The 26,969-nt window shown below is 38.7% G+C and overlaps 1 protein-coding gene across 1 annotated transcript in view; it reads left to right on the top strand.

Annotated features, from left to right (window-relative positions):
• MALT1 (MALT1 paracaspase) overlaps positions 1 to 26,969 on the top strand; it is a 70,092-nt gene that overhangs the window by 4,634 nt on the left and 38,489 nt on the right. Inside the window, exons 2-4 of the mRNA XM_003788472.3 lie at positions 4,344 to 4,510; positions 17,979 to 18,100; positions 22,897 to 23,056. Coding sequence (XP_003788520.1) covers positions 4,344 to 4,510; positions 17,979 to 18,100; positions 22,897 to 23,056 — 449 coding nt within the window. The remainder of the gene's footprint in view (positions 1 to 4,343; positions 4,511 to 17,978; positions 18,101 to 22,896; positions 23,057 to 26,969) is intronic.

Genomic DNA, 26,969 nt, shown 5'->3' with positions numbered 1-26,969 from the left:
GGTCCCAGCTACTTGGGAGGCTGAGGCAGGAGACTCGCTTGAGCCCAGGAGTTGGAGGTTGCTGTGAGCTGTGATGCTACGGCACTCTACCCAGGAGGACAGCTTAAGGCTCTGTCTCAAAAAAAAAAAAAAAAAAAAAAAGGTCAGAGTCATTCCTGACTCTAATTTAATACCCCACATCATTGTTGTCAGCAAATCCTGCCTGCCAGCCCTTTACTGTACATCTAGAATCCAGCTCCACTGGTTCCACACTGGGCCAGGCCACCATTGCCCCTTACTTGGATTGTCCCAGTACCCACTTAACTTTTCCCTTTTTGCTTCCCCCACCCCCAGTCTGTTCTCATTATAGCAATATAAGTGATGCTTTTAAAACATTGAATCAAATCTGTTCTTCCTCTGCTCAAAACCCTCCATTAGCTTTTCCATCTCAGATTAAAAACACCCTGTAGCTACCAGTTAACTTTTGGTCCTGATTTCTTAATCTTCTCTCCCTCCCACCCTCTCTCTACCCTGGTCACACTTGCTTTCTTGCTTTCCCTTGAACACAGTAGGGTCTTTAAACTCATTGTTTACTTAGGCTGAGATGGTGTTGGTCTCAACCACATGACTTGCTGCTTCACCTTTTCAAGAGTTTGCATAAAATTCACCTTCTCAATGAGCTCTTCTCCCATCATAATATTTAAAATTACCCCCTACATCTGCTCAGCAACACCTGTCCTCCTGCTTCACCTTAGTTTTCTCCAAAACACTTATAACCATTGGATGTGTAGACACACACATCTGTGTGTGTTTATGTGACTATCCCTGTCCTAGAGTAGGAAGAATCCAGGAGGATAGGGGATTTTGTTTGCTGCTGTAACCCTTAACACCCAGAAAAAAATGGTTGGCTCATTTTAAGTGATTGTAAATATATTGATTTAATGAATCACAATTCCAAAAGGTAAACTTAATTAAGAGGAGAAACAAAGTATTGCTTCTCAGCCTTTTGGCTAACATTAAGTGTGAAGAGGAGAAGCAAAAGAACCCCAAACCAGGTCTGTACATGGAAGGGTGTGTGATATGTTCTGTTGGATTATATATTTTAAAAAGTAAAAATAGATTTTTTTGAAGCAAAGTCCATTTGTCTCAATGATAAAGCAGTTTTTTAATTAAATCAAAAATTTCAAATTAGGGCTTGTAGAAACCACTTCAAAGCATACTCTTACAGGAATGTAACTAAAAAAGGAAATAAAGAAAAGTTGGGTTTGTGTAAGCATCATCTTAGCCGAAAGCCAGCACCCTGTGTGGAAAAATCAGTAAAATGATCAGTAAAAATGAAAAGGAGATTCAGAATCTTGTTTTTCTCCTGTGCCTCTTGTATTGGAAGAGAAATCAACTACTGCAATTTGATCTTTGTTCTTTGGGGGAAAAGTCAAAATGTCTTTTGTTTTCTCTATACAGTATAAACATTAATTAAAGCATCACTTGGTCTCATTTGATGAGCTGGCTTCTTAATATCATGGTAAACTTCTGAATCATGAGCAAATATGTTTAGCATGTATCCTTATTTTTATAAATCTCAGATTCTAATTATTTGCAAAATTAGTATTCCTCATAATAGGAATTATAAGGAATTCCAATGTAGTTTCCTGGCCTAACATTTCAGAAAATTTTGTAAGAGAAATTATACAAAATGGGATCAATAGGCATCATCTTTTTATTTTTGCTGCTATTTTGGTCAGCATTATTTCATAAAAGAAGGGACACTTTAACATTTAAAAATAGGAAAGAATTGGGGGGGATTGCCCTTGTTTCTGTCATTTACTATGAACTTCAGATTATGGTGCCACTGTCTACAGGCCAGAATTTGGGAATGGTTGATCTGTACTTTGATGATTCACATTTAACAAGAATAACATATTGAATATAAAAGAAATTTAGGATACTTAGAAAAGAATACATAATAGACATAATGACCCCAGGAGGCCTTGGGAAACATTATCTGTTACCAAAATAATAGATAAAAAAAAATTTAAAGGAAAATTAAAATAGTTTCAGATTAAGCATAGTTAATAAATCAACCTTGGTATTCTTTTAATATCTCCATATTTTTATTGCATAATAAGAACTAACCTTTACTGAGTTTTTATTACTTACCAGGCACTGTGCTGAGCACTTCTTACATGGATTATCTAATTTAATTCTAACAACCCCTTGAGGTAGAGAATATTACTATTGAAATTAATTTAGTTGAATACATTTTTTCCATGTAAGGTAATTAACATTATCACAGAATTATAAATCTTGGGTGACAGTGTAAGTGTTATGGCAGCATTTTAATACTGATCAAAATAAATGAGGATCAGGAGAATTTCATTTAATAAGAAAGCTTGTTGACCTTGGTTCTGCCACAGGTTGGGGCACTATTATGTTTGACCCCTTCTCCCACCCAGGCTTCCAACCTTTTTATTTTTTTCTAACTTTTAAAATTATGATTAAAATTCATTCACTAATCATTCATTTGTGAATTATAATATGGGCAAGACAGAATTTTAGATATTGAAGTATTTAAATATGTATTAGATGAGATTTCTATTTTCAAGTTTACTATAGGATAGAGAAGACATACTCCTGAAGAAAAGTTCACAATTTTAAGACAGATTATGTCAGATGAAACAAACTGCCAGAGGGCCACATCCAGGTGCTACCTGTTTTTGTTCTGCCCATGAGCTAAGGCTGGTTTGTATTTAAAAACGTGTAAAACAAAACAAAAAACCACAAAGAAGAATATGTGGCAATGACTATTTGGCATGTAATGCCTAAAATATGCACTCTCTGATCCTTTAGAGAAACAATTTGCCAGCCCCTTTTTTATAAAATAATCCCAGGTAGAATGGAGACTGTGTCTAAAGTGTGTTTGGTGGACTGGTATGGCCTGGGAGGATCTCATAGAGAAGCTACGAGTTTATATCGCAGCAGTAATTCAAATGAGTAGAGAAGGGAGCAGGATGCATGAAGATGGGTGAGGTGCAAAGGTGGGTGAGCTGCGGATTCTGTAGCTATTACAAAGATTATCTAAATGCTTGGTTGACCATTGTTGTTGGTTATGTTTCTTTGGGAAGGTTTTTGGTTTTGTTTGATTGTTGGATTTTTACTTTTTTCCCCCTTTGAATGTTTTGTACTTGTACTTTTCCTGTCTGTAAAATTATTGAAGTCCCATTATTTATGGCCTTCTATAAATATGATCTTAACCTGTCTGTCCTTTTTATACTGCTAGTGCACACAGTAACACAAAGAAGGAAATTGTATATGTATATTAAATACTGGTGCTAAAAAGAGAAGTGGTCTATCAAAAGGGCAGTAAGACAAGATGGAAAGATACTTTAAAGCAGGGGTTAGCAAAATATTTCTGTAAAGAGCCAAATAGTAAATATTTTTGAGTTTGGAGGACAACTGTTCAACTGTGCTGTTGTAACAGGAAAGTAACCACAGACATATGTAAATGAACATAGCTGTGCTCCAGTAAAACTTTATTTACGAGAATCAGATGGCTTAACACATTTGGCCCACAGACCAATGTTTGCCTGTCACTTCCATAGGGTATTTCTAGGTACTTAGAATGTCAGTATTATTGATTCTCTTTTTAAATTTACTTTTTAAAAACTATTGAAAAATCAATGTACATAGTAAAAAAATGAACAGTACAAAAGAGTTTATAGTAAAAAATCATTGAGCTGTGAACTCTACTTCCCTAGTTTTCCTCTTTCTTACTCTGAGTACGTAAACACACACACATGTTCTTGGTTATAAAAATAGTAGCGTAAAGAACACATACTGTTCTGTATCTTCCTTTTTCATATGAATACATACATGGACAACCTACCTCATTAACACACATAGTGGTGTACTATGCACACTGTTTTGTAAGTTAATTCTTTCATTTGTCAGTGTCATAAAGACCTATGGCTCTGCCTCAAGGTTTTTTAATGGGTTCATGGTACTTGGGTCAGTTTGCACTTCATCCTCTTAGAAGTAAAGAAATTTGGCCTTCTTATCACTCGTTACCAAATTAAAGACAGAATTTTTCCTCAATATTAAGGCTAAATTTCTCTCATATCCTGTTTCAAGGTTTCTCTTTCATTCTTCTGATTTAATAATCATGGGAGCTGAGTAGGGAAAAGAAATAAAGAGGAATCCCCTGTAATGGGAAGTAGGAAGAAAGAACGTGAGTGTACATAATGTAGAGTTCCTTACAGTTCACCAATTTGTGATTTGCTCCCTGCGGCACTACCACAGCCCAGATTTGTAGCAGGCCTGTTATGTTGAAGAAAGTTGTTGACTTATGTTAAATCTATTGCTTTCAGCTGCCTGGACCTGGAGCAATGTTCTCTCAAGGTATTGGAGCCTGAAGGAAGCCCAAGCCTGTGTTTACTGAAGCTAATGGGTGAAAAAGGCTGTACGGTCACGGAACTGAGTGACTTCTTACAGGCTATGGAACACACTGAGGTTCTTCAGCTTCTCAGCCCCCCAGGTAGGTTTTTCTCTTAGGAATCTTCTCCAGGAGGTTAAGGAGTCAGACTTAAAATATCTCAGTTGATCAGGCAAAAAGTGTTGAATATTTTTGAAAGCTATATACGTATAAAGCCTTGTTTTCTTTCCCAGGCTGAGGCTAAAGACATAAAAAGCAAATAGAATATGTGAATACCAATTGGATTATGGTCCAGAAAGCTAACTATCAGAGGTATTTTTGAGACAGTTGGGAAAATTTGAATATAACCTACATCTTTGATATTAAGATATAATAGTAATGATATTGTAGTTCTGTAGATGAATGTCCTTTATTCCAAGGAGGTACGTGTTAAAATATTTAGGCTAAGATTTCTATAACATACATTGGAATAGTGTAGCCAAAAAGAGGAACATATTTATATATGTATGTCTATGGACGAGATAAAGCAAGTATGACAATGTTTATCACTTAAATTTTTTGTTGACATGATGGTGATGTTGATTAACTCAACCATGTGAGTTTTTCCTGAATATACCAATTTTGACTAAGGCTTCTCACTTCCCAGGCCAAATGAGAAATAGGAAACATTCCCTTGTCTCCATAACTTCAGTGGTGTTGGGAAGGATGGACTTGCCATCAGAGTTGCCTGATGGTAGCAGCACTGCAGGCCTCCTTTCCAAGAGGTCTGTTTGGCCAAAGAGGCTGGTCAGGCTTGGAAGGACCACAGACTAAGGACCAGATGCTCTCTATTTTATGTGGTTTGATGTTTGCCATTTCTATAGCCAGTATAGTTACAGTATATTTTTAAGTTAACATGAAGAATTTAAAACTATAATTTAGATCTTTTTAGTTTGTTAGTTCTGGGGCTGGGGAATTCCAGATACATGGTACTGTGGTGTGCTGTCAGTTATATGTACCAGAAACCCCAACTCAAATTGCCATAATAAAAGGAATATATTTCTTCTTCTAATTTACAAGTCTATAAGCAGGTTCGGCCTCAAGAGGCAGGGTGTCCTACTTCCAAGGAGTTGGGTGTGTTTATGTCCTTACGCTTCCTTTTTTGTTGATATTGGCTTCCTTCTAAAGACTTAACTCCCCAGGTAGTCCAAGATGTCTGCTAGCTCTTCCCGGGTTCATTCATCCTCCTCCCAGTAAAACCCGGAAGTTTCACTTTTGTTAACTAGTTTTGGTCACATGCCTGTCCCTAAACCTGTCACTGTGGCCAAGGAGATGGAATGTGCTGACTTGCCCGGAATAAAGTCAGGTGTGGAGTTGGGTTGAGTCACCTTTCCTGGAACCGCATGGATCACCAAGTAAAATCAGACCTGTCAGACCAGGTGCAATGGCTCACACCTGTGATCCTAGCAACTTGGGAGGCTAAGGTAGGAGATCACTTAAGGCCAGGAGTTTTAAGACTAGCCTGGGAAACGTAGTGAGATGACATTCTGTCTCTTAAAAAAGTTATTTTTATTTTTTTTATTAACTGGAGGTAGTGGCCTGTGCCAGTAGTCCCTATGCCGATAGCTACTGTGCAGACTAAGGTAGGAGAATCACTCCTGAGCTCAGGAGTTTGAGGCTGCAGTGAGCTATGATTATGCCACTGTACTCCAGCCTGGGTGACAGAGTGGGGTCCCATCTCTTAAAAATAAAAAAAAAAAAAATTAAACATTTAAAAATTGGACCTGTTGGAAGGAAAAAGGAAGCCATAGATACTAAGGAGGTAACCAAAAAAATCTACAAATGGAAAGGGCCTTGGATTATGGGCAAGAAATCTTGGATTCCCAAGTCATTCCCTGCTTTGCAGGCTTAATGTTGATGGCAAAATAGGCTTCTGTAAATGACCCTTGTGACACACATTGTATTAAATGCTTGACTTCCTTTCCTAGCGCCTTTCTCTACCACGAGGTACAAGGTAGGAATAAGTAGCTGCTGATGCAGCCCAACCCCCATGACTTAACTGCTGTCTGTCACTAAACAGTAAACTTTGTAAGGTAGTACTTATTAATGTTTATATCCCAGTGCCTCTCCTAGCACCCAGAAATTATGACAATTGAACTCCACTAGTCCAGGGCACTAAGTTAGCTACTTAGTTGTCATACTTTATAGAATATCAAGGCTCCTAAAAACTTAAGAAACCTCTCTGGAAAGTAAACATAACATTTATATCTTACTGTCTTTTTCAATATTTGCACTTAATTTCTCTGACTATGGGTTGCCAAGTCTATTAACAGAGTTGTAGAAGTAACATGAAATAATGTTGTGTTGAAGTGCCTCTAGATAGTGATGGGGAACTCATATCCATCATTATTTGTGGTGTGATCACTGGCCTGAAATCTAGGCGTTGGGATTTTTTTAAGTTTTCCTTATATGAAAATGTGTTTGACTAAAATTGAGCCATGTGTTTATATGTAACAGTCTGCCTAAAATTTTTAAATAGTTCAGTATTTTATATTTTTATTTTTGACAAGCCAGTAACTAATAAAGTGCTACCCTAATAAATATCAATAATCTTCCTTTGTTTTTTTTTGTTTGTTTGTTTGTTTGCTTTTTTGAGACAGCCTCAAGCTATTGCCCTGGGTAGAGTGCCGTGGCATTACAGCTCATAGCAACCTCCAACTCCTGGCTCAAGCAGTTCTCCTGCCTCCGCCTCCCAAGTTGCTAGGACTACAGATACCCACGACAACGAACGTCCAGCTATTTTTTGGTTACAACTGTCATTGTTGGTTGGTGGGCTGGGCTGGATTCAAACCTGCCAGCTCAGGTATATGTGCCTAGCGCCTTAGCCACTTGAGCCACAGGCACTGAGCCTCTTCCTTTGGAAAATCCGTTTTTGGTTCAGTGCTTGTAGCTCAGGGGCTATGGTGCCAGCCACATACACCTGAGCTGGTGGGTTCGAATCCAGCCTGGGCCTGCCAAACAACAATGACAACTACAACCAAAAAATAGTTGGGCGTTGTGGTGGACACCTGTAGTGCCAGCTACTTGGGAGGCTAAGGCAAGAGAATTGCTTATGCCCAAGAGTTTGAGGTTACTGTGAGCTGTGTTACGCCATGGCACTCTACCAAGGGCGACATAGTGAGACTCTGTCTCAAAAAAAAAAAAAAAGAGAGAAAAATCCATTTTTGCTCTTTGTGGTTTTCTCCAAATGAGATTAACACTTTCCTATCAATGTTCCCTTATACAGATCATTCAGATCTTTGCCTCACAGGCTTATTCAAGATTATTCCATTGGACTTTTTTGCATTTAAAGGAAGAATAGGAAAATGAAAGCAGTTTATATATTACTACTTATACACTGTTTCTATGGAGTTTTATGTCATATTAGCTATATAGTATCCCTAGGAATTGGTTATTACTTGAATATTATTAATATAAGAAGAAATATTTTGGGTCCAGTCAAACTAAATATTCTAAGAAGTAATTTACTATTAACATACTACTTGCATATTACTATGGATAATTTAAAATTTACTCTGTATGATGTGGACTGTTCTCCTAGGAGTTAGGTGATATCTCAAGGTAGTTTTGATTTTCATTTCTCTGATGATTAGGGATGATGAGCATATTTTCATGTATTTGTTGGCCACTTATCTGTCTTCATGGGAGAAGTTTTCTGTTCCTGTCTCTTGCCCAGTGATTAATGGGGTTGATTGCTATTTTTGTTGTTGTTGTTGATTTGCTTTAGTTCTTTGTAGATTCTGGTTTTTAGACCTTTGTCAGATCATAGCATGCAAATATCTTCTCCCATTCTGAAGGCTGTCCATTTGCTTTGTTGATTGAGTCCTTAGCTGTGCAGAAGCTTTTTAGCTTGATCAGGTCCCATTTATTTATTTTGGTTGTTGTTGTAATTAGCAATGAAGTCTTTGTAAAACTTTCCCTAGACTAATATTGCTTAGAGTTTTTCCCACACTTTGTTCTGGAGATTTATTGCTTTGTATCTTAGGTTTAAATCTTTCATCCAGCATTAGTTAATTTTTGTAAGTGGTAAGAAGTATAGGTCTAGTTTCAGAGTCCCAAAGCTGCAGATGCTGGTGTGGGCACCAAGAGAAGGGAACACTTATACTCTGTTGGTGGGATTGCAAACTAGTACAGCCTTTTTGGAAAGAAGTATGGAGACTCCTCAAAGAGCTACCAGTAGACCTTCCCTTTGATCCCACAACTCCATTACTAGCTATCTACCCAGAAGAAAAAAAAACATTTTATCTTAAGGATATTTGCATTCAAATGTTTATAGCAACTCAATTCACAATAGCAAAGATGTGGAAACAACCCAAGTGCCCATCAACCCATGAATGGATTAGTAAAGTGTGGCATATGTATACCATGGAATACTATTCAACCATAAAAAAGATACAGACTTTCCATCTTTTGTATTTACTTGGATGGAGTCAAAGAACATTCTCCTTAATAAGTATCTCGAGAATGGAAAAGCAAGCATCCCATGTACTCAATACTAATTTGAAACTAGTAGATGAACAACTATAGGCCCAAATGAGAGAAAAACATAATTAGATTCAAGATGGGGGAAAGGTGTCAGATAGAGCATTAGAGGTATTGGGCATCCATCCTGGGTGAAGGACTCAACTACAACTAGGACTTTACCTTACAAATGCAAATAATGTAACCTAATCATATGTACCCTTATGATAATCCACAATAAAAATAAATAAATAAATTTTACTCTATAGACATTAGAATAAGAAAATATAGGAATTATAGAGAAGGGGTGACTCCTGTGGCTCGAAAGGGTTGCGTGCTGGCCCCCTATGCCAGAGATGGCATGTTGAAACCCAGCCCCGGCCAAAAAAAAAAAAAAAAAAAAAGAATCATAGAGAAGAATTGATTGAGAATAAAAACTCAAATTAAGAATGTAAGCTCTGGTAGAATCAATTTAATTGATGATTTTGCTCATTCATCAGTAAACTTTTGTGGTACTATGAATTCAAAGATAAATAAAACAATAGTTCTCCCTGTTGAAAGGTCATAGTTTAGTAGAGGAAACAAATGTAAATGATCATATCTAGGTAGGACAGTCATAAAAAGTATAGATAAAATGAATTTATCTGATCTCCAGTTTTTCCTTTAGGCTGTCTTCTTGGATCTTAGTGAAAATATAAAGAAAAACTAGCCAGGTGTTGTGGTGGGTGCCTGTAGTCCCAGGTACTGGGGAGGCTGAGGCAAGAGGATGGCTTGAGCCCAAGAGTTTGAGGTTGCTAAGAGCTATGACACCACAGCACTCTACCCAGGGTGACAAAGCGAGACTCTGTCTCAAAAAGAAAAAAATAGTGAAAACATAAAATAGAACTATTCTTATGTTCTTTCTCTTTTTTGCAATGAGGCTATTCCCTAGGAGGACATTAAATTTTTTTCTATAGGAAGTCTGATGATTTTTCTTTGCTTGTCCTTACAGAGAGAAGTCTGGTTTAGATTATGCTATAAACCTCTGAACAGGCCTTTTGGGTCTAAATTCAGGGAGAAGGAGAAACTTTAGATTTATTTTAATTAAAGGAGAAACAGTCTTATTTTGCCATATTTAGTTCCAGGTGTTTGTTAACCAGTAGTCAAAGATAACTGTAAGAGATAATTATAATATGGAGTTTCTCTGTTTTTTGAGAAACTAAGTTTCTTTCATGTTTGTTTTGGAAGCCCAGAAGTAGCCAGGGCAATGTTCCCCCATCTCTAACTGAGAATTTCTGTGATGAGGAGGCAGCTTGATGGGGGGCTGCCTCCTGGTCATAGAGTCTAAGACTCAGCATGAAGTCTAAGGTGAGTGTAAACTCACCCTGAGATCTTGCTCTTTCTGGGCTCTGATACCTAGTAAGTTTTCTGAAGGAGCCTCATGGGCTTGAGGTTACCCCCTTCTGCTTTCTCTCATTGGGCTTTTCCACTGCACATGGGTTGGCCCTCAGTTTGGCCTTGCTTGAACTATGTTAGTGAAAAGAGCATGGCATTCATCCCCATTTCCCAGCACTAATAAATTGTTTCCTTGTTTTTATACCTTTGGTCATCTCCAAAGGAATCAGAGAGGGGGGATGGAATGAGTGTGCTGAAACTGTTTTCAACCAGAGGTCTGCAATGATTTTTTAGACCTTTATTCTTTTCTTTTTTTTTCCTCAATTCTCTTGTAGCATACTCAGTGTTATTTCTGATACCAGTTTCTTAAATTATTTTTATTGTCTCTAAAATAAGTACAAGGATTATTGAATATTATTCTTTAGTTTCTAAAATACCTTTACTTCACATTTTATCTCACAATTCTGTGAAGAGACAGAACAGTACTATTATGAACTTTTTAATTTTACCAGAAAACATTTATATGCAAAATAAGATTTCTATCATTTGACTAAAGTCATGGTTAAATATTTACAAAGGTAGGATTAAAAACCAGGCCTGCAGTCCCTGACCTGAACTCAATGCCATTTGCCCGATGCTGGGACATTTCCAGGTTATTTGAGACACTTAGTTATAGTGTTGCCTCAGTTGCCTGTTTGACCTGTGGACTCAATTTTTTTCTTCCTGTTAAGTTAAAAAGTATTCAAATACTGTATCTTATTTTACACTCACCTTAGACTTATTTCATGACCATCAGGAGGTTATTTATTATTCCTTGAAAGGAAAATATCAGAAGTGAAGAGAGACTTAGATGGTATGGGGGAGGGGGATGGAAACGAGAATAAAGAAGTAGAGAAAGGGGTGGCAAGTGAGTCTTGAAAGAATGTGCTGCTGGTGGAGAGTTCAGGGCATCTCCGGCAGTGCAGCAGGATGAGGGATGTGATGTGGGAGCCACAGTAGATAACAATATAAATTGAGTTTGTGTAATGGTGTAGCAGGAGCATATGTGGACATTCTTTGGTTGTGTAATAGAGGAGATTGTTGGAGGAAGAGGAATGGTATTTATTCTGGCACACTGTGGGGCACATAGGTACTTTTCAGTAATAGCTTAGAAAATTTCAGAGTAACCAGTGGGAAGCTGATAAAAACAAAATTTGGTTAATGGCCTCCTAAAGCAGATTCACTTCAGTGTATGCACTAGGTGTGTTTCTGGAAAAGGTGTTTGTAAATTGCATCAATACATGGTGTCCATAAAGTTTGTGTGCAGTTTAAAATTGCACACTATTTTAAATTGCATGTGAACTTTATGGCTACCCTGTATTTAACTGCATTGTGAGAGAGAATAACTTAAAGAAGAATTATTAATTATTATTCAAGAATTATTCTAATTTATCTTTTTTGTAATTCCAGCGAGGTTTTAAATTTTGTTTTATTTCTACCATGTGTTTGTTTATCTATGTATATATATGTGTGTGTGTGTGTGTGTGTGTGTGTGTGTGTTGAAAGCACAATCCTTAGTTCCATCATACCTAATCGCATTCTCCCAGGCTTACAGGAAATCAAGTAACCTCTCTGACTTCTTTGCAGATGTTATCTGAAAAATATGCTTGTTTGCCAGGAAGCTGTGCATTCATCATTTAAAATAGAACTTTCATTTGTATGCCTTGATACTTCCTACATAGCACCATGCCATATTTTTTTCTTACCTTTGTTCGGTACCTCCTGACTAGTGGGCGCTGCACTGTAGGGTGGCTAAGGGCTGACCATGGGTCCCTGTGCAGAGTGTTGTGTGGGAGGAAGGAAATGTGTGGTTAAAACATGGGAGGTATCGTGACTTCTTTTCTTTACTACTCACCAAGGGAGATTTCCAAATCACATTTTGCCTTTCAGTTCTCAGTATTTGAAGCCATAAATAATAAATGTATGTAACACATATGTATTATATATTTTTTTTACTGATTGAAGATTAGACTCCTAAAGATGATACAGGACAGACTTAGGAACTGTGAGTTTGAATGTACACTAACAATCATTTAGCCTTATACCTCACACAAAGAAAGGATACCGTTTAGAACCTCTTCGTATGGTCCCCTTTCAGAATTCATTTATTTCTTTGTAAGACACTCGAGGGGAAAAAAATCCTTTTCGTTTCCATCATTCTTACCTCTGTATATGATGGCAGAGAATATTTGCCCTGATTAATTTATGAGAAGTATCATGGTACAAGATTAACTTTCAAGTTGTATTAAGAAATACAGGGCAGTGTCTATGGCTCAAAAGGGTAGGGCACTGGCCCCATATGCCAGAGGTGGCAGGTTCAAACCCAGCCCTGGCCTAAAAAAATAAATTAAATTTAAAAAAAAAAGAAATACATTTTAGACTCAGTCCTTGTGGCTCAAGCGCCTAAGGTGCCAGCCACATACACCTGGAGATGGTGGATTTGAATCCAGCCTGGACCTGCCAAACAACAATAATGACTGCAACCAAAAAACAGCCAGACGTTGTGGCAGGTGGCTGCAGTCCCAGCTACTTGGGAGGTAGAGGCAGGAGAATCACTGAGCCCAGGAGTTGGAGGTTGCTGTGAGCTGTGATGCCATAGCACTCTACCCAGGGTGACAGCTTGAGGCTCTGTCTCCAAAAAAAAATTTTTTTTTAAAAGAAATACATTTTAAAGCCCATAGATAGTGATTACTTTAATGGATCTGGGTAAACGTACTGAAAACCTTCTGGAAAGGAGGCACCATTTAGATGCCATTAAGAACATTTGTGGGCTCGGCGCCTGTGGCTCAAGCGGCTAAGGCGCCAGCCACGTACACCTAAGGTGGCGGGTTCGAATCCCCAGCCCGGGCCCGCCAAACAACAATGATGGCTGCAACCAAAAAATGGCCAGGCGTTGTGGCGGGCGCCTGTGGTCCCAGCTACTTGGGAGGCAGAGGCAGGAGACTCGCTTGAGCCCAGGAGTTGGAGGTTGCTGTGAGCGCGATGCCATGGCACTCTACCCAGGGGGATAGCTTGAGGCTCCGTCTCAAAAAAAAAAAAAAAAAAAAGAACATTTGTGATTTATGGGAGGAGGTCAAAATATCAGTATTAACAGAAGTTTGAAAGAAGTTAATTCCATTCCTCCTGGATATCTTCAGGCAGTTTAAGACTTCAATGGAGGAAGTCATTACAGATATAGGAGAAATGGCCAGAGAACTAGAATTAGAAGTGGAGCCTGAAGATGTGACTGAATTGCTGTACTCTCATGACCAAACTTTGAATGGATGAAGAGTTGCTTATGGATGAGCAAAGAAAGTGTTACCTTGAGATGGAATCGGCTCCTTATGAAGATGCTCTGAACATTGTTGAAATGACAACAAAGGGTTTAGAATATTCCATAAACTTAGTGATATAGCAATGGCAGAGTTTGAGAAGATTGACTCCAATTTTGAAAGACATTCTTGTATTGATAAAATGCTGTCAAACAGCATTGCATGCTACAGAGAAATCTTTCATGAAAGAGAGAGTCAATTGATGTGGTAAACTTCATTGTTGTCTTATTTTAAGAAATTGCAATGGTCATCCCACCCTTTAGTAACTGCCACCCTGATCAGTCAGCAGCCATCGACATTGAAGCAAGACCCTTCACTAGCAAAATGATTATAACTCATTGAAGGCAGATGATCATTAGCATTTTTAACAATAAAATATTTTAAAAGTAAGGTATGTGCATTGATTTTTTTCAGACATATTAAGTGCTATCATACACTTAACAGACTATAGTATAGTATAAATATGACAATATGCACCAAGAAACCAAAAAATTGTATGACTCACTTTATTGGGCTAATTTGGAACCAAACTCAGAGTGCCTCCGAGCTCTGCCTCTACAGTGGGAAGGTGTCAGAGGGTTTTAATTGCAAGAATGATATGAATTAATCTAAATTTTGAAAAGATATTTGGCCTGCAGTGTAGGAGATAAGATCCCTTTTTCTACCTGTCCAAAGCCTGAGTATTTCCAAGTCTCAGCAACTCTTTGGATTCTGAAAGTTCCGGTTTACTAACCTCAAGGTCAGTTGAACAGATGCTCCACTAACAACTTAAACAGGTCCTCGGTCCAGCCGTGGTACCCTGCTCGCTGCGCCAGATCTCGGTGTTATGTTCTTTGGAGCTTCTGATGGGGACGCAGGGGAAAGAACTGCAGACAGAATGAATATTCAAGGGAGACCGGGACTCGCTCTGGTCAGCGGCCCAGCTAAACTTTACTGATTATCTTATATACTTTCCAACATTCAGTAAGAATTTAACACATATACAAAGAAGTCAAGTAACATTAGGAAGCAACCATTTAAGATTACAATTTAGTGTGAAGGCTGAGGAACACATATACAATTGATTTTGTTTAGAGTAAAACATTTTGGAGCCTGGCTGTCGGTTCTTGCTGGCCCAAAGTGAAGTTACACATTATAATGCTAATGAAGGAGGAAGACAGAGAATAGAACCCAATGCTCCAAGACCGGTCTGTCCATCCTCTAGATTACACCTCGGGCTGTTTCTCCACAGCCCCTAGGGAGAGTCACTCTGCGTATTCCTGCACATCAATAGGCAAGTACAGAAGCTCAGATCCTCAAGGAAATGCTTCTCAGAAACAATCTCCTGAAGGAGCACATTGAGGCGAACTGCCATGTCTTGAGCAAAGGGATCTTATCTCCTACACTGCAGGTTGGGAGCAAGGGGACAAGTTAGCAGGTTATAACAGTAGTTCACTCCAGAGCTGATGGGTGGCCTGGATTAAGATCAAGGCATTGAAAGTGATGAGGTATGGAGCAGCTTGACAGGACTGGCAGATAGAATCCACATGAGGAATGAGGGAGGGAGGATGCCGTATGCCAGGATGACCTCAAGGGTTTTGTCCTGAGTAACTAGACAGATGGTAGACTGCAAAACTGGTTTACCTTCCATGAGACAGGGAAACTGCAGGGACTGGCAGAAGAGTAGATTTTTAGTCAGAAGGGACTTGTGACATGTTAAGTTTGAGATCATTATAAGTCATCAAAATTTAAAGCCAATTAGCCAAAACTTTTATTTTTCAGGCATATTACTTGTTCTCTTTTGCCACTTTTACAACTTTTTTTCTCTTTTTACACCTAAACTTTGTAACATCAGAATCTTTGTATTTTACAGTTGTGATGTAAGGCTCTTCTGGCAGATGAATGGTAAATACACGCCCATTGAGATGCAGCTCCAATGCGAGGGCTTATCCTGTTTTCCAGCTTTCCTACCGACTTGTGTCACAAAACTTCACTCATGCTGTGCTGACTTGGCCTCAACATAAATGACTAATGAATATGAAAGCTCTCCCTTGGCAGAGTTTTTACTTAATTTTTGAGGGGGTTCTACTGTATTTACTGAAGATTTTCTAGAGTTTCTCTGGACCCTCAAATATGCTATATATGTAATAAATATTTACTCATTTTGAAATTTGGTTTTATTTAGTATCTTTATACTATGAAATTCACATACATATTTTACCTTATATACCTGGTTTTTCTAGAACGTTCAATACTTTTGATGTATTACGATTACTGTTATTTACACTATCTCTTGTAATATTGTTTTTTCCTTTGAATTAGTGGGTGGTAGAAGACAAAAACACTGTTTCCAGGATAGATAAGAAAATAAAAGTAGGTCCAGGAAGTAATGTTTTGTAAGTTTTAGTGCCTTTTTCTCCTTTCTTCCTGAAAGCTAATTAACCCAGTTTTATGTACCCTGGCAAATGCAAAATTTCCTAACTTTGGCTTCTTTTATGTTAGTTGTCTATTGCTGCATAAAAATCACTCCTACCAGAAGTTTAAAACTTCTACCATTTATCTCACAGGGTTCCTAAGGGTAGGAATTCATGAGTGGCTTAGCTGGATGGTCCTAGCCAAGGGTCTCCCTTGAGGCAGCAGTCAGGCTGTCAGCCATGGCTGCAGTCAGCTGGCGATTTGACTGAGGTTCGAAAGTTGTCTTCTCAGATGCCTCATTCACATGGATGTTGTCAAGTGACCTATTTCCTCACTGGCTTTTGACAGAAGGCCTGAGACTTTTTTTTTTTTTTAAGAGACAGAGTCTCACTTTATCACCCTTGGTAGAGTGCTGTGGCATCACAGCTCACAGCAACCTCTAGCTCTTAGGCTTAGGTGATTCTCTGACCTCAGCCTCCTGAATTGCTGGGACTAGAAGCGCCCACCAAAATGCCCGGCTATTTTTTTTGTTGTTGCAGTTTGGCCAGGGCTGGGTTCAAACCTACCACCCTCGGTATATGGGGCTAGCGCCCCACTCACTGAGCCACAGGCACCACCCAAGGCCTGAGGCTTTTTTCTCTCACCAGTTGGGCTTTTCCACAGGGCTGCTTGAGTGTCCTCATGTCATGGCAGTGTGCTTCTCGAGGGTGAGAGAGGTGGGGGTCAGAGGGTAGGGGGCTCCATTATTGACGCCAGCGGTTTCTTCCAAGCTCCTTCTCAAAGTTTTCTGGGTTTTGATAATTGATAGTTATTCCTCAAATGAGAAATGTTTATATACAGGTATCAAATTTATATCCTGCTTCTCTGTTTCTGTGATTTTGTGCTTCCAAAATAATTTTCCTTTCAGTGTGAAATCATAACTTAAAGACAATTTCAGTGGCGTTGTCTTAGAGTGTCCCAAATGTTGCCAAACATAGGAAAAATTGACAAACTCTATTATGTCTTATATTATGTTATATTTCATATTTTTATGTTTATATATGAACATGTAGAGAAATATTTTGTAAAATTTTATACTGAGTAGTTTGTACATAAAGTATATTTAACTACAATTTGCATTTTCCCTATGTATCTTTGTATGGCACCCCTGTAGTCTATTTCATGCAGCTATAACAGAATGCCACTGGCTGGGCAATTTATAAGGAACAATTATTTATTTCTCACAGGCCTAGAGGCTGGGAAGTTCAAGATCAAGGCATGGTATCTGATGAGGGTCTTCTTGCTGCATCCTCACATGGCACTAAGTGGATGGGCAAGGAGAGATAGATGTTACCTCCTCACATGGCAGAAGGGCAGGAGAGAGTGAACCCACTTGGCAAGCCCTTTTCATAGAGGCATTAATCTGTTCTTGAGGGTGAAACCTTCATGACCTAAGCACCTCCTTTAGGCTCCACCTTCTAACACTTGTTGCATTGGGAATTAAGTTTCCAGCACATGAATTTGGAGAGACATATGCAGACCATAGCAGGCATTTCAGCTTAACACCCCATCACTAATAGTGCACCTGACTTAGCAGAAGCCAGCCATATGCACATTTAAGACCAAGTGTTCTCATGAACTGACACTGAGATCAGTGCTCTGCCTGCAAACTGGCAGGTATCTATTATGTGGTGCATCCTGATTTCAGAATGTTAGGATGTGGGAAAAAATGTTTCTAAAAATTGAAGAAATATGATAAATAATTTTCTCCCTCAGTCATGGGAAACAAAGTAGATTAAAGTCTTCTGGGAAAGTTTTTTCCTTATGATTTTACAAAGCCTGGGGAAAGAGATGTGAATGGGTGACTTATGATAAGTATGCAGGTCATTTCCAGAATATTTCAGGTTTTGGTTTTAGATACATAAATAAGGAAAATCCCTCTTCTGTTACTTTATTTAATTTTTTTCTTTCAGGAATAAAAATCACCGTAAACCCCGAATCAAAGGCAGTCTTGGCTGGACAGTTTGTGAAACTGTGTTGCCGGGCAACTGGACACCCTTTTGTGCAATATCAATGGTTCAAAATGAACAAAGAGGTATTTTTAATGCCTTTTAATTCTTCTATACTAAGAATAGAGAATAATAGGAAATTAATTAACATTATTGTCCTAAATGTGGTTTTAAGACTTTGATTTAAGAGTATGAAAGACATGAGTTATTACTGAAGTATTTGATAATTATTATTTTAGTGAGATTCCAAAATTGTCTCCCAGAAAAACTGTAAACAGTAATGAAGTCAGTCCTTCACTCTAAAATTGTGGAAAATAGGAGTTATATAGGTCAACAGTGTTAGCAAGTATGAAACCTCATCAGTACATTCTTACATATCTATTCAAAACTCTGCAACAGATTAGATCCCAACCAAAATCTTGTTATTTTTTTTTAAGACAGTTTTACTCTGTTGCCCTGGGTAGAGTGTTGTGGCATTATGCTCACAGCAACATCAAACTCTTAGATTCAAGCGATCCTCTTGCCTTCATTTTTTTAGTAGTTTTTCATTTTTAATAGAGTCTCACTCTTGCTCAGGCTGTTCTCAAATTCCTGAGCTCAAGCAATCCACCCACCTTAGCCTCCCAGAGTACTGGGATTACGGGCGTGATCCACCACACCCAGCCTCAACCAAAATCTTTAAAAGATTTTCAAGGCTACATGGAAAGCTAATGGCATATTATTTTCTTGAGAATTTCATATGATGGTATTATGTCAAAAGACTGTGGTCATTGTGCTAGATTCTGAAGTAAAATTCAGGTTGGCAGAGAGGGGCACTCCTTTTGTGGAAGAATTGTATCCCTATACCGCTCAACAGGTAATTTACAATCAAATGTTAGAATTCTCTTCTCAAAGTTCCTCAAGCCACCCTACCACTGGGGTTTCTCAGTGATCTAGCTGCGATGTGTTGTATCTTGCTCCAGGGAGATTTTCTTCTCTACTCCCTCGTTCCTCTCCCTTCATCCTCTTTGCTCCTTGGTTATACGTGAAAAGTCCATATTTAGTCATGACCTGTTGGTCACATCCTCACATTCAGCTTCCTTATAGACTTGATGCCGAGTCTCCATTTGCAAACCTAAAGCTAAATAAAAAAGCTGTTTTCAGATTATGATTTTTCCTTTAATTGGATTACCTCATGCCATAGAAAAATTTTGTGTTGCTATACATTTTTTTTTTGGTATTATACAGTTTTTTATTTCTGTCTCTTACGCTGAGGTATAAGGCAAAACAACTGTGGAAGGTAGTAAAATGATTGCATGTAGGCTTTGGCACCAGATAGGTCTGTGTTGGAACCCTGAATATGCTTACTAGCCACGTGAATGCCTATCATAGGGGATTGTGAGAATTGAGTAAACAGGATGTTTTTTGTGCCCAGGCTTTTGAGAGATAAAGTAGCTAAAAGTACTTTACCATATTTTCTCAATTGCAAAGTTGGTTTCATTTTAATAAATGCCTTTTGAAGGATAAATAATGGGGAAAACCTGCTATATTTATGTGCATTGTTTGTAAAATATGGCCTAATGGGAGAAAAGTAGAAATGTAGGGGTTGGGGAGTAAGTCTTAGATTGGAAGAGTTAGAATGGATTAAAAAGCTGTTTAGGCTAGGCGCCTATAGCTCAACCGGCTAAGGCGCCAGCCACGTACACCTAAGGTGGCGGGTTCGAATCCCCAGCCCGGACCCGCCAAAACAACAATGATGGCTGCAACCAAAAAATAGCCGGGCGTTGTGGCGGGCGCCTGTGGTCCCAGCTACTTGGGAGGCGGAGGCAGGAGACTCGCTTGAGCCCAGGAGTTGGAGGTTGCTGTGAGCTGTAATGCCATGGCACTCTACCCAGGGGGACAGCTTGAGGCTCCTGTCTAAAAAAAAAAAAAAAAAAAGCTGTTTAAAAACTGTTAAGATTATAATTGTCATGGATGTGTTAATCAGTTCAATGTAGGCATTTCACACTGTATATCAAATCAGTACACTGAACCCCATAAATGCCTCCGTGTACACAGTTATGATTTAATAAAAATTAAAAATTAAAAAAAAAAGCTCTTTAACAAGTCAAGTTTTGTCAAACCACTGTCATGTTCATAAGCCTATCTTAGGAGAGTTTTATTTAACAGGTTTTGGTTGAGCAGCTGTTTTATGCCAGATGGCGTTCTAAGGCCAGATGATGCAGCAGTGACCACCAGGTCTCAGTACCTCTCAGTACCTACGCCAGGCCAAGAGCATCACACTCCAGTGGGGGGAAACAGACAGACAGTAAACAAATACAGTCATTTCTGGGAATGAAGATAAATGAGGAAAACCAACCGGGTAGTGATGTAATATGTGAAGCTACTGAAGGTTTTAAGCAAGGGAGGTAATGTGATAGGATTTATGTTTTTAAAACACAAATTTGCTGCTTGAAAGAAGCAGAGAACTGTAAGACCAGCTATCTCTAATACTTGTGCTGACTAGAAATAGCAGTAGTGTGGACTAGGGGATGACAGTAGGGGTGGATCACAGGGCATGGTTCGGTGTGTGTTTAACCAAACTAGCAGATTAGATGTGAGCATGAGGAGAAAGGAGGAAACCCTTCATTTTTCACTTGAGCATCAGGGACACGTTGAAAATTAAAGAGGAACAGATTTAGGGAGAAAAGTCAAAAGTTTAACTTTAGGACATGTTGAATTTGAAGTGCTCTTGCACACATCTGGATGAATCAGCTAGGCAGTTTGGGCATCTGGGGAGGTAAAATTGAGAGTTATGTAGTGGAGCAGGAGCCAGCAAAGAGATAAGTAAAAGGAATCTTCCAGAGAGATAGGAGGAAAGCCAAGAGAAGTCTAAAGAGGAGAGTATTTCAAGAAGAAAGAGGTATCCAGCTTCTTCAGTAGAAACTTTTTTTAGTTTATTTAAGATACAAGGTACTAGAGTATATTTAGTTTTTGAGAATAATATAGTAAAAGAGAGAAATAGATGTTAAAGCAAAGAGAGAAACAATTGTAAGAGCAAGGTCAGAGAGGATGGAATTTGAGAGGAGAAAAGCCTTTCCTCCAGCCTCATAGGTTCAGTGCCAGAGAGCCTGTGAATTAACCAGCAAAACCCAGATTAACAGGAGAAAAAGTTTACTCATATGCATACAGGAGTTTACCAGAAACTCAGTAGGGAAAAGGCAGGTGTGGGAGGACCCTCTGTGGGAAGAATAAATAGGTTTTTTCTGGAAAGACAAAGGCTTTTCTAGAAGAGTAGGAGGAAATGGGAAAGTTTGCGATAGTGTTTGTTGGCACAAGTGCCAGTAATGATTCCTTTTCTTCATGGCCATACACTCTCTAGAGGGGACTTAGAGTAGTTTTACTCTTGGTCTCTTTTCTAGGAGTAAAAGTTGCCCCAAGAGGAAATTTATGGCAGCCTTGTTACCCAGAACTTTCTGCGTTTAGTCAGATAAGGAAAGCCTGAGAAGATTTCTTTCTGCATCTGTTGAATCTCAGGTCTTCACTTTAATGAAGTCTTCATACCAACCCTGTGAATCTAAGTGGATCCCTACAGATCATTAGCTCAGTGGCCTTTGTTAGGAAGAGGCATCTTCCATTTTAACAGGAGGGAAGAGAGCAGCTCTAAATAGGTACAGACTTGGGTAGGCCTGTGATTTGGTGGCAGGGAAGGGAGATAACTTTTATCTGAAGTCATTGCCTGAGAGAAGGAGGATTGCTGAAGGTTTGAGGAGACAGAGAGTATGTGTCAGTGATCTAGTAGGAGAACAGACACAAGATTGTTGAGCATCTCTAAATGCAGCCAGTCAGCTCAGTGTCACGTCTTCAGCAGACCCACCCTGCCTGCTCTGGGGTAGGTGCTGAGAGGGGAGGGAGTTGTTTTCAGCTGGCTGGGGATTGGAGCATGCTAGTTGAAATACAGGTTGAATATTCTTATCTGAAATGCCTAGGACTAGAAGTGTTCTAGATTTCAGATTTTTTCAAATGTTGGATTATTTGCATTATATATTTATTGGTTTATCATCCCAAATCCAAAAATCCGAAATTAAAGGTGCTTCAGTGAGCATTTCCATTGAGCACTATGTCAGCATGCAAAAAGTTTCAAATTTGGGGTCATTTTTGGTTTTGGGTTTTTAGATTTGTGATACCCAACCTGTCCTTTCAAAAGAGTTTATTGTAATATAATGAGGCACTTGGATAAGCCCCCCTTGGCAATGTGCCAAACTTGGGTGTAGCTGATAAATTGCTGGGAACAAAAAAAGTGAAAGAAACCTTACTGGGGTGATGGAATCCAGGGAAGAGTTTGGGATCCCGTGAGTGGCTTCTCACCTCCACTGCTGATAGCTTTCCATAGCTCTTCTCAGCCCACATCTTAAAAATTTAGTTGAGGCCTCTTATCCTTTTAGAGAATTTTACAGATCATAAAGTGAGATCTCAAAGAAAAATAACTACTTGTCTGTGTAGTCTCAGCTAATTTGGTCAGAGCTGAGAGTCACAGCTAGGTCTCCCTCTCTGTATTTTCTACACACCATTGTGGGGTTGTCCTGTATTGTGGCTGCTTAACTCACAGATGTGATTATAAATCCTTCTAAAACTCAATGGTTGAACTTTCTTAAATGACAGATGAGTTTTTCTGTTAGCGAGCTTTTGGAAGATTTGGGGGGAAAGCTTAGCTGTGGTTAATGGATTTATAAAAGATTGTGAATTTTTTAATACTTTAGTTATAAGTAACTCAAAATACTGTTTATTTTTTTAACTCCTAGATATTTTACAAATTGTGAAAAAAGGCATACTTTCATGGCTTCCTACTGAAATCATAGACTTTTCACAGCATATTTTATAAGCCATGTTGATAAGACTTACTCTCTTATTGATTCTTTTACAGATTCCATACGGAAATACGTCAGAACTTATTTTTAACTCGGTGCATATAAAAGATGCAGGGTTTTATGTCTGCCGAGTTAATAACAATTTCACCTTTGAATTCAGCCAGTGGTCACAACTGGATGTTTGTGATGTCACGGACGTAACAGAAAGCTTCCGGGGTAAGTAATAAAAAGAAGTTGAATGTTGGGATGAGGATTGTTTTATTTTATCTTATTTTAAATGTTTACTTTTAAGTAATTTCAGAATATCAAAAATAGTGCCAAAAGCTCACATATGTACTTCATCCAACATAGTATCAACAGCTGTTAAAGTCTGATCCCATGTTCTTTGTGTCTCTGTATGTGTGCACATACACACGGATGTGTGTGCAGATCCCTCAGGATGGTGTGGACCCTCCTGAGGCTGGTTCCTGCCACTGACTCTTCCAGCTTGTCTTCCTTCTCGGCCTATTGTCTACCCTCACACGTGGCACCTGTATGTTAGCAAGCTTAGTTTCTTCCTGCCACTCCCTGCCTTGCTTATTCACAGTTCCATGTCTTTGCATCACTTCTTTGTTTGAATGGCTTTCCTGCTTAGCATAATCTTCTGACTCTTTGAAGCCTTGGCTTCCTCTTCTGCTCCCTTGGCATTCTGATTTTGCCTCTCTTACAGAATTTATTGCATCACTTTTAAAGCTATTTGTCTGCCTAGCCGTCTGAGTTGTATAGGGATAAGGAGTGGTTCATAGTTCCTTTTTCTCTTTGCTAGTTCTTAAAACAAAGCTTGGCATGTAGCGGTCACTCTTCAGTTATGCAATTCACTGAACACCTTCATGAGGAATAGTCTTGGGCTTAGGTCTTAGGTGTTAAAGCTGTTTTAAACCAAGCATTAGAGCACGCCCCTGACCTAGATTCTTCACAGAATGATCAGGAAGGAAAATTATCTGTTATAATAGAAGGCAGAAAGAGTTCCTCAGCGTCTTCTTTGCTACCACTCTCTTCCTCACAGAAGTCAATCTTTTGAACATACTTCTGTAATCTAGTTCTTGTCAGGACTATCTGCCTTTTAAGCTAAATTTCTGAGGAGAAAGTCTGGGTCTTAATAATCTTTGATGAAACCAAACACTTAAATAACCAGTAGGTACTCAGTAGATGTTTGTTGAAAGAATGAAGAACCAGGGTAAAATCTGTTTCAAAAGGCAGAGATGGATATATTTCCATCAAGAACATTTAATATTTTTACATTTAAGGCACATATTCAAGGTTTTCTAAAAATCTCCAAAGGGTTCATTGTAGCCAAAACTTACTTTTCCTTATTTAAGAAAAAAATGGTGAAATTAACATCTTGGAAAACTTCTGCTTCTCTAAGTTACTCAGGAGTGCTGAATACTATCGTTGTAAAAAGTAGAGTGCTGGAGAAGCACGACGAATTCAAGACCTGATAGTCTTTGATTTCTATAATTAGGGTGTGAGTCAAGTAGAGGTCAGTTTGTTACAGATTTGAATGTTGTGGTCTCTGGTGTGGGAGGAGAAAAAACTCTCATCTAACATAGTCTTGCTGTTCACTTTTCAGTTCCTTTCTGTAACTTTTTTTCTTCCAAACTGTTGTGTTGCCCCAAAACATGCTGTTGTGGAAACTCTCAGCAGTAAAGGCCACGTGGTGTATCATTCACTACAACAAAACACTTAGACTACTTCTCTACTCCCTGCTCCATCTTTTCAGTCCTGTCATCAGGACCTGATTTTTTGACGAAGATAAAAAGCCAGGGTGGCTCCTGTGACTCAAGGAGTAGGGTGCTGGCCCCATATACCAGAGGTGGGAGGTTCAAACCCAGCCCCTGGCCAAAAACTGCAAAATAAAAGATAAAAAGCCAGTCTGAAGAGTAGCCATGAGATATTGTTTTGTTTATTCACATGCGCACTCAAAACCATATTCTTTGTTGTGTTTCCCAGACAAAACAAAGAGGGAAACTAACTCTTTGTTTTAAAAAAGTCAATCTTTCTTGCATACTTCTCTCTCACTTGAGCTTTTTTTAAAACTCAAATAAATAAGGGTTCTTGACAATAAAAGAATGTACCATTTTCTTTAAGGAAAAAATATCTCATTTACCTCTATCAATTTTATTTAATTTCTTTCATGCTATATTTATATACAGTATGATATCCAGATCCTAATTGTATACCCCATCAGAATGTAGAACGTGTTTGTTACTTGTGTTCTCATGTGACTTTCTCACCTGTAGTCACTCTTTCACCACAAATTGATTTAAGTTTTGCTTGTTTTAGAACTTCTGATAGTCATATATGTACATTTTCATTTATTTATTTTGAGACAGAGCCTCAAGCTGCCACCCTGGGTAGAATGCTGTGACATGACAGCTCACCAGCAACCTCCAACTCCTGGGCTTAAGCAATTCTCTTGCCTCAGCCTCCCAAGTAGCTGGGACTACAGGCGCCTGCCAAAATGCCCGGCTATTTTTTGATTGTAGTTATCATTGTTCAGTAGGCCTGGGCTGAATTCAATCCCGCCAGCTCTGGCATATGTGGCTGGCGCCTTAGCTGCTTGAGCTACAGGTGCCAAGCCACATTTTTATATCTAGCTTCTTCCATTCAGTGTAATTTTTAAGACTTATTCATGTTGTTAGGTGCATCAGCTGTCCTCTCTTTCTGCTGAGTAATAATGCATTGTGTAAATCGGCTAGTTTGTTTATCCATTCTGTTATTGATAAACAGTTTGTGTGCAGTTTTGGGGTATCATGGATAAAGATGCTACAACATTCTCTTATAAACCATTTTTTGAACATGTATTTTTATTTCTCCTAGATAATTTTACCTAGAAGTGGAATTGCTGAGTCACATAGTAGATGTATGTTTAATTTTCTTTAAAAACTACCATGTAGATTCCGAGATAGTCTTACTATTTTGTATTATCACTTGCATCTTGGAAAAGCCTCTCATCTGAGGGTGACTGAGATCATTGGTCACACTAATGCCAGCTCACACTCTGCACTTAAAAATGGGTAAATTGTTCAGCTGGCTTAGCCTTCTTTGTCTATTCAGTTCTAAAGGCATGGCCAAGCAAGGTGGATATTTGAGTAGTGGTGGGGAGGTGTCTGTGATGGCCCAGAGTAGGATATCAAAGCCCAGATAAGGTGTCTTTGTGGGAGTGGGACCTCGTCTTCAGAAATAATCATGATTGATTAGAAGAGCAATTTATTTCTTTCTAGACTATTTCTGTGCATGTAATAAACTTTAATGTATTTATAAGTGAAATCATATTCATTCAACAAATATGATCATCTGCAATGTGTTAGACATTGAGTTTCATAATGGAGACTGGGTACTGCATCACATTGACAAGCCCTGTAACCTCACGGGACTTGAAGAGTAATAAATGAATATTTAATAAATGATTTCTGACATCTGCCTAGGGAAAAAATGTTAGGGACAACCTATCCATATATATTCAGTGCTGAAAATAAAATTTCTTATCTTAGTTAAGTCAAGAGAGTGTAGAGCTTGGCTCGGCACCTGTAGCTCAGCAGCTAGAGCGCCAGCCACATATCCCAGAGCCAGTGGGTTCAAACCTAGCCAGGGCCTACCAAACAACGACAGCTACTACAACAACAACAAATAGCCAGGTGTTCTGGCACGCACCTTTAGTCCCAGCTACTCGGAAGGCTGAGGCAAGAGAATCTCTTAAGCCCAAGAGCATGAGATTGCTGTGAGCTGTGATGCTATGGCACTGTACCGAGGGCAACATAGTGAGACTCTGTCTCAAAAAATAAAAAAATAAAAAATGTAGAGCTTTCCATGCTGACCATGAATATCATTCAAGATGTTAATAAGTTATTTGCTCCATCAGAAAGACTCTGTAGCCAGACACATTTGGGAAATATTTGAACTGTGTTCCCCTCTTTAATTCACAATGCATACTAACACTTTGAAAACTTTGAGAAGTTCCTACAATGAAAAAATGAAGAATATCTCTTAATATTTCTGCGAATGCTATACTTTTGTGAACCTTAGTTTGGGAATGTTACTAAAGATTGTAACAACAATGAAGGTGTTGGCTCGGCACCCATAGCTCAAC

This window comes from Otolemur garnettii, unplaced genomic scaffold (assembly GCF_000181295.1).
Source record: "Otolemur garnettii isolate 467f Iridium unplaced genomic scaffold, OtoGar3 scaffold00027, whole genome shotgun sequence".
Lineage (NCBI taxonomy): Eukaryota > Metazoa > Chordata > Mammalia > Primates > Galagidae > Otolemur > Otolemur garnettii.
This window is presented reverse-complemented; position numbering and strand designations above follow the sequence as displayed.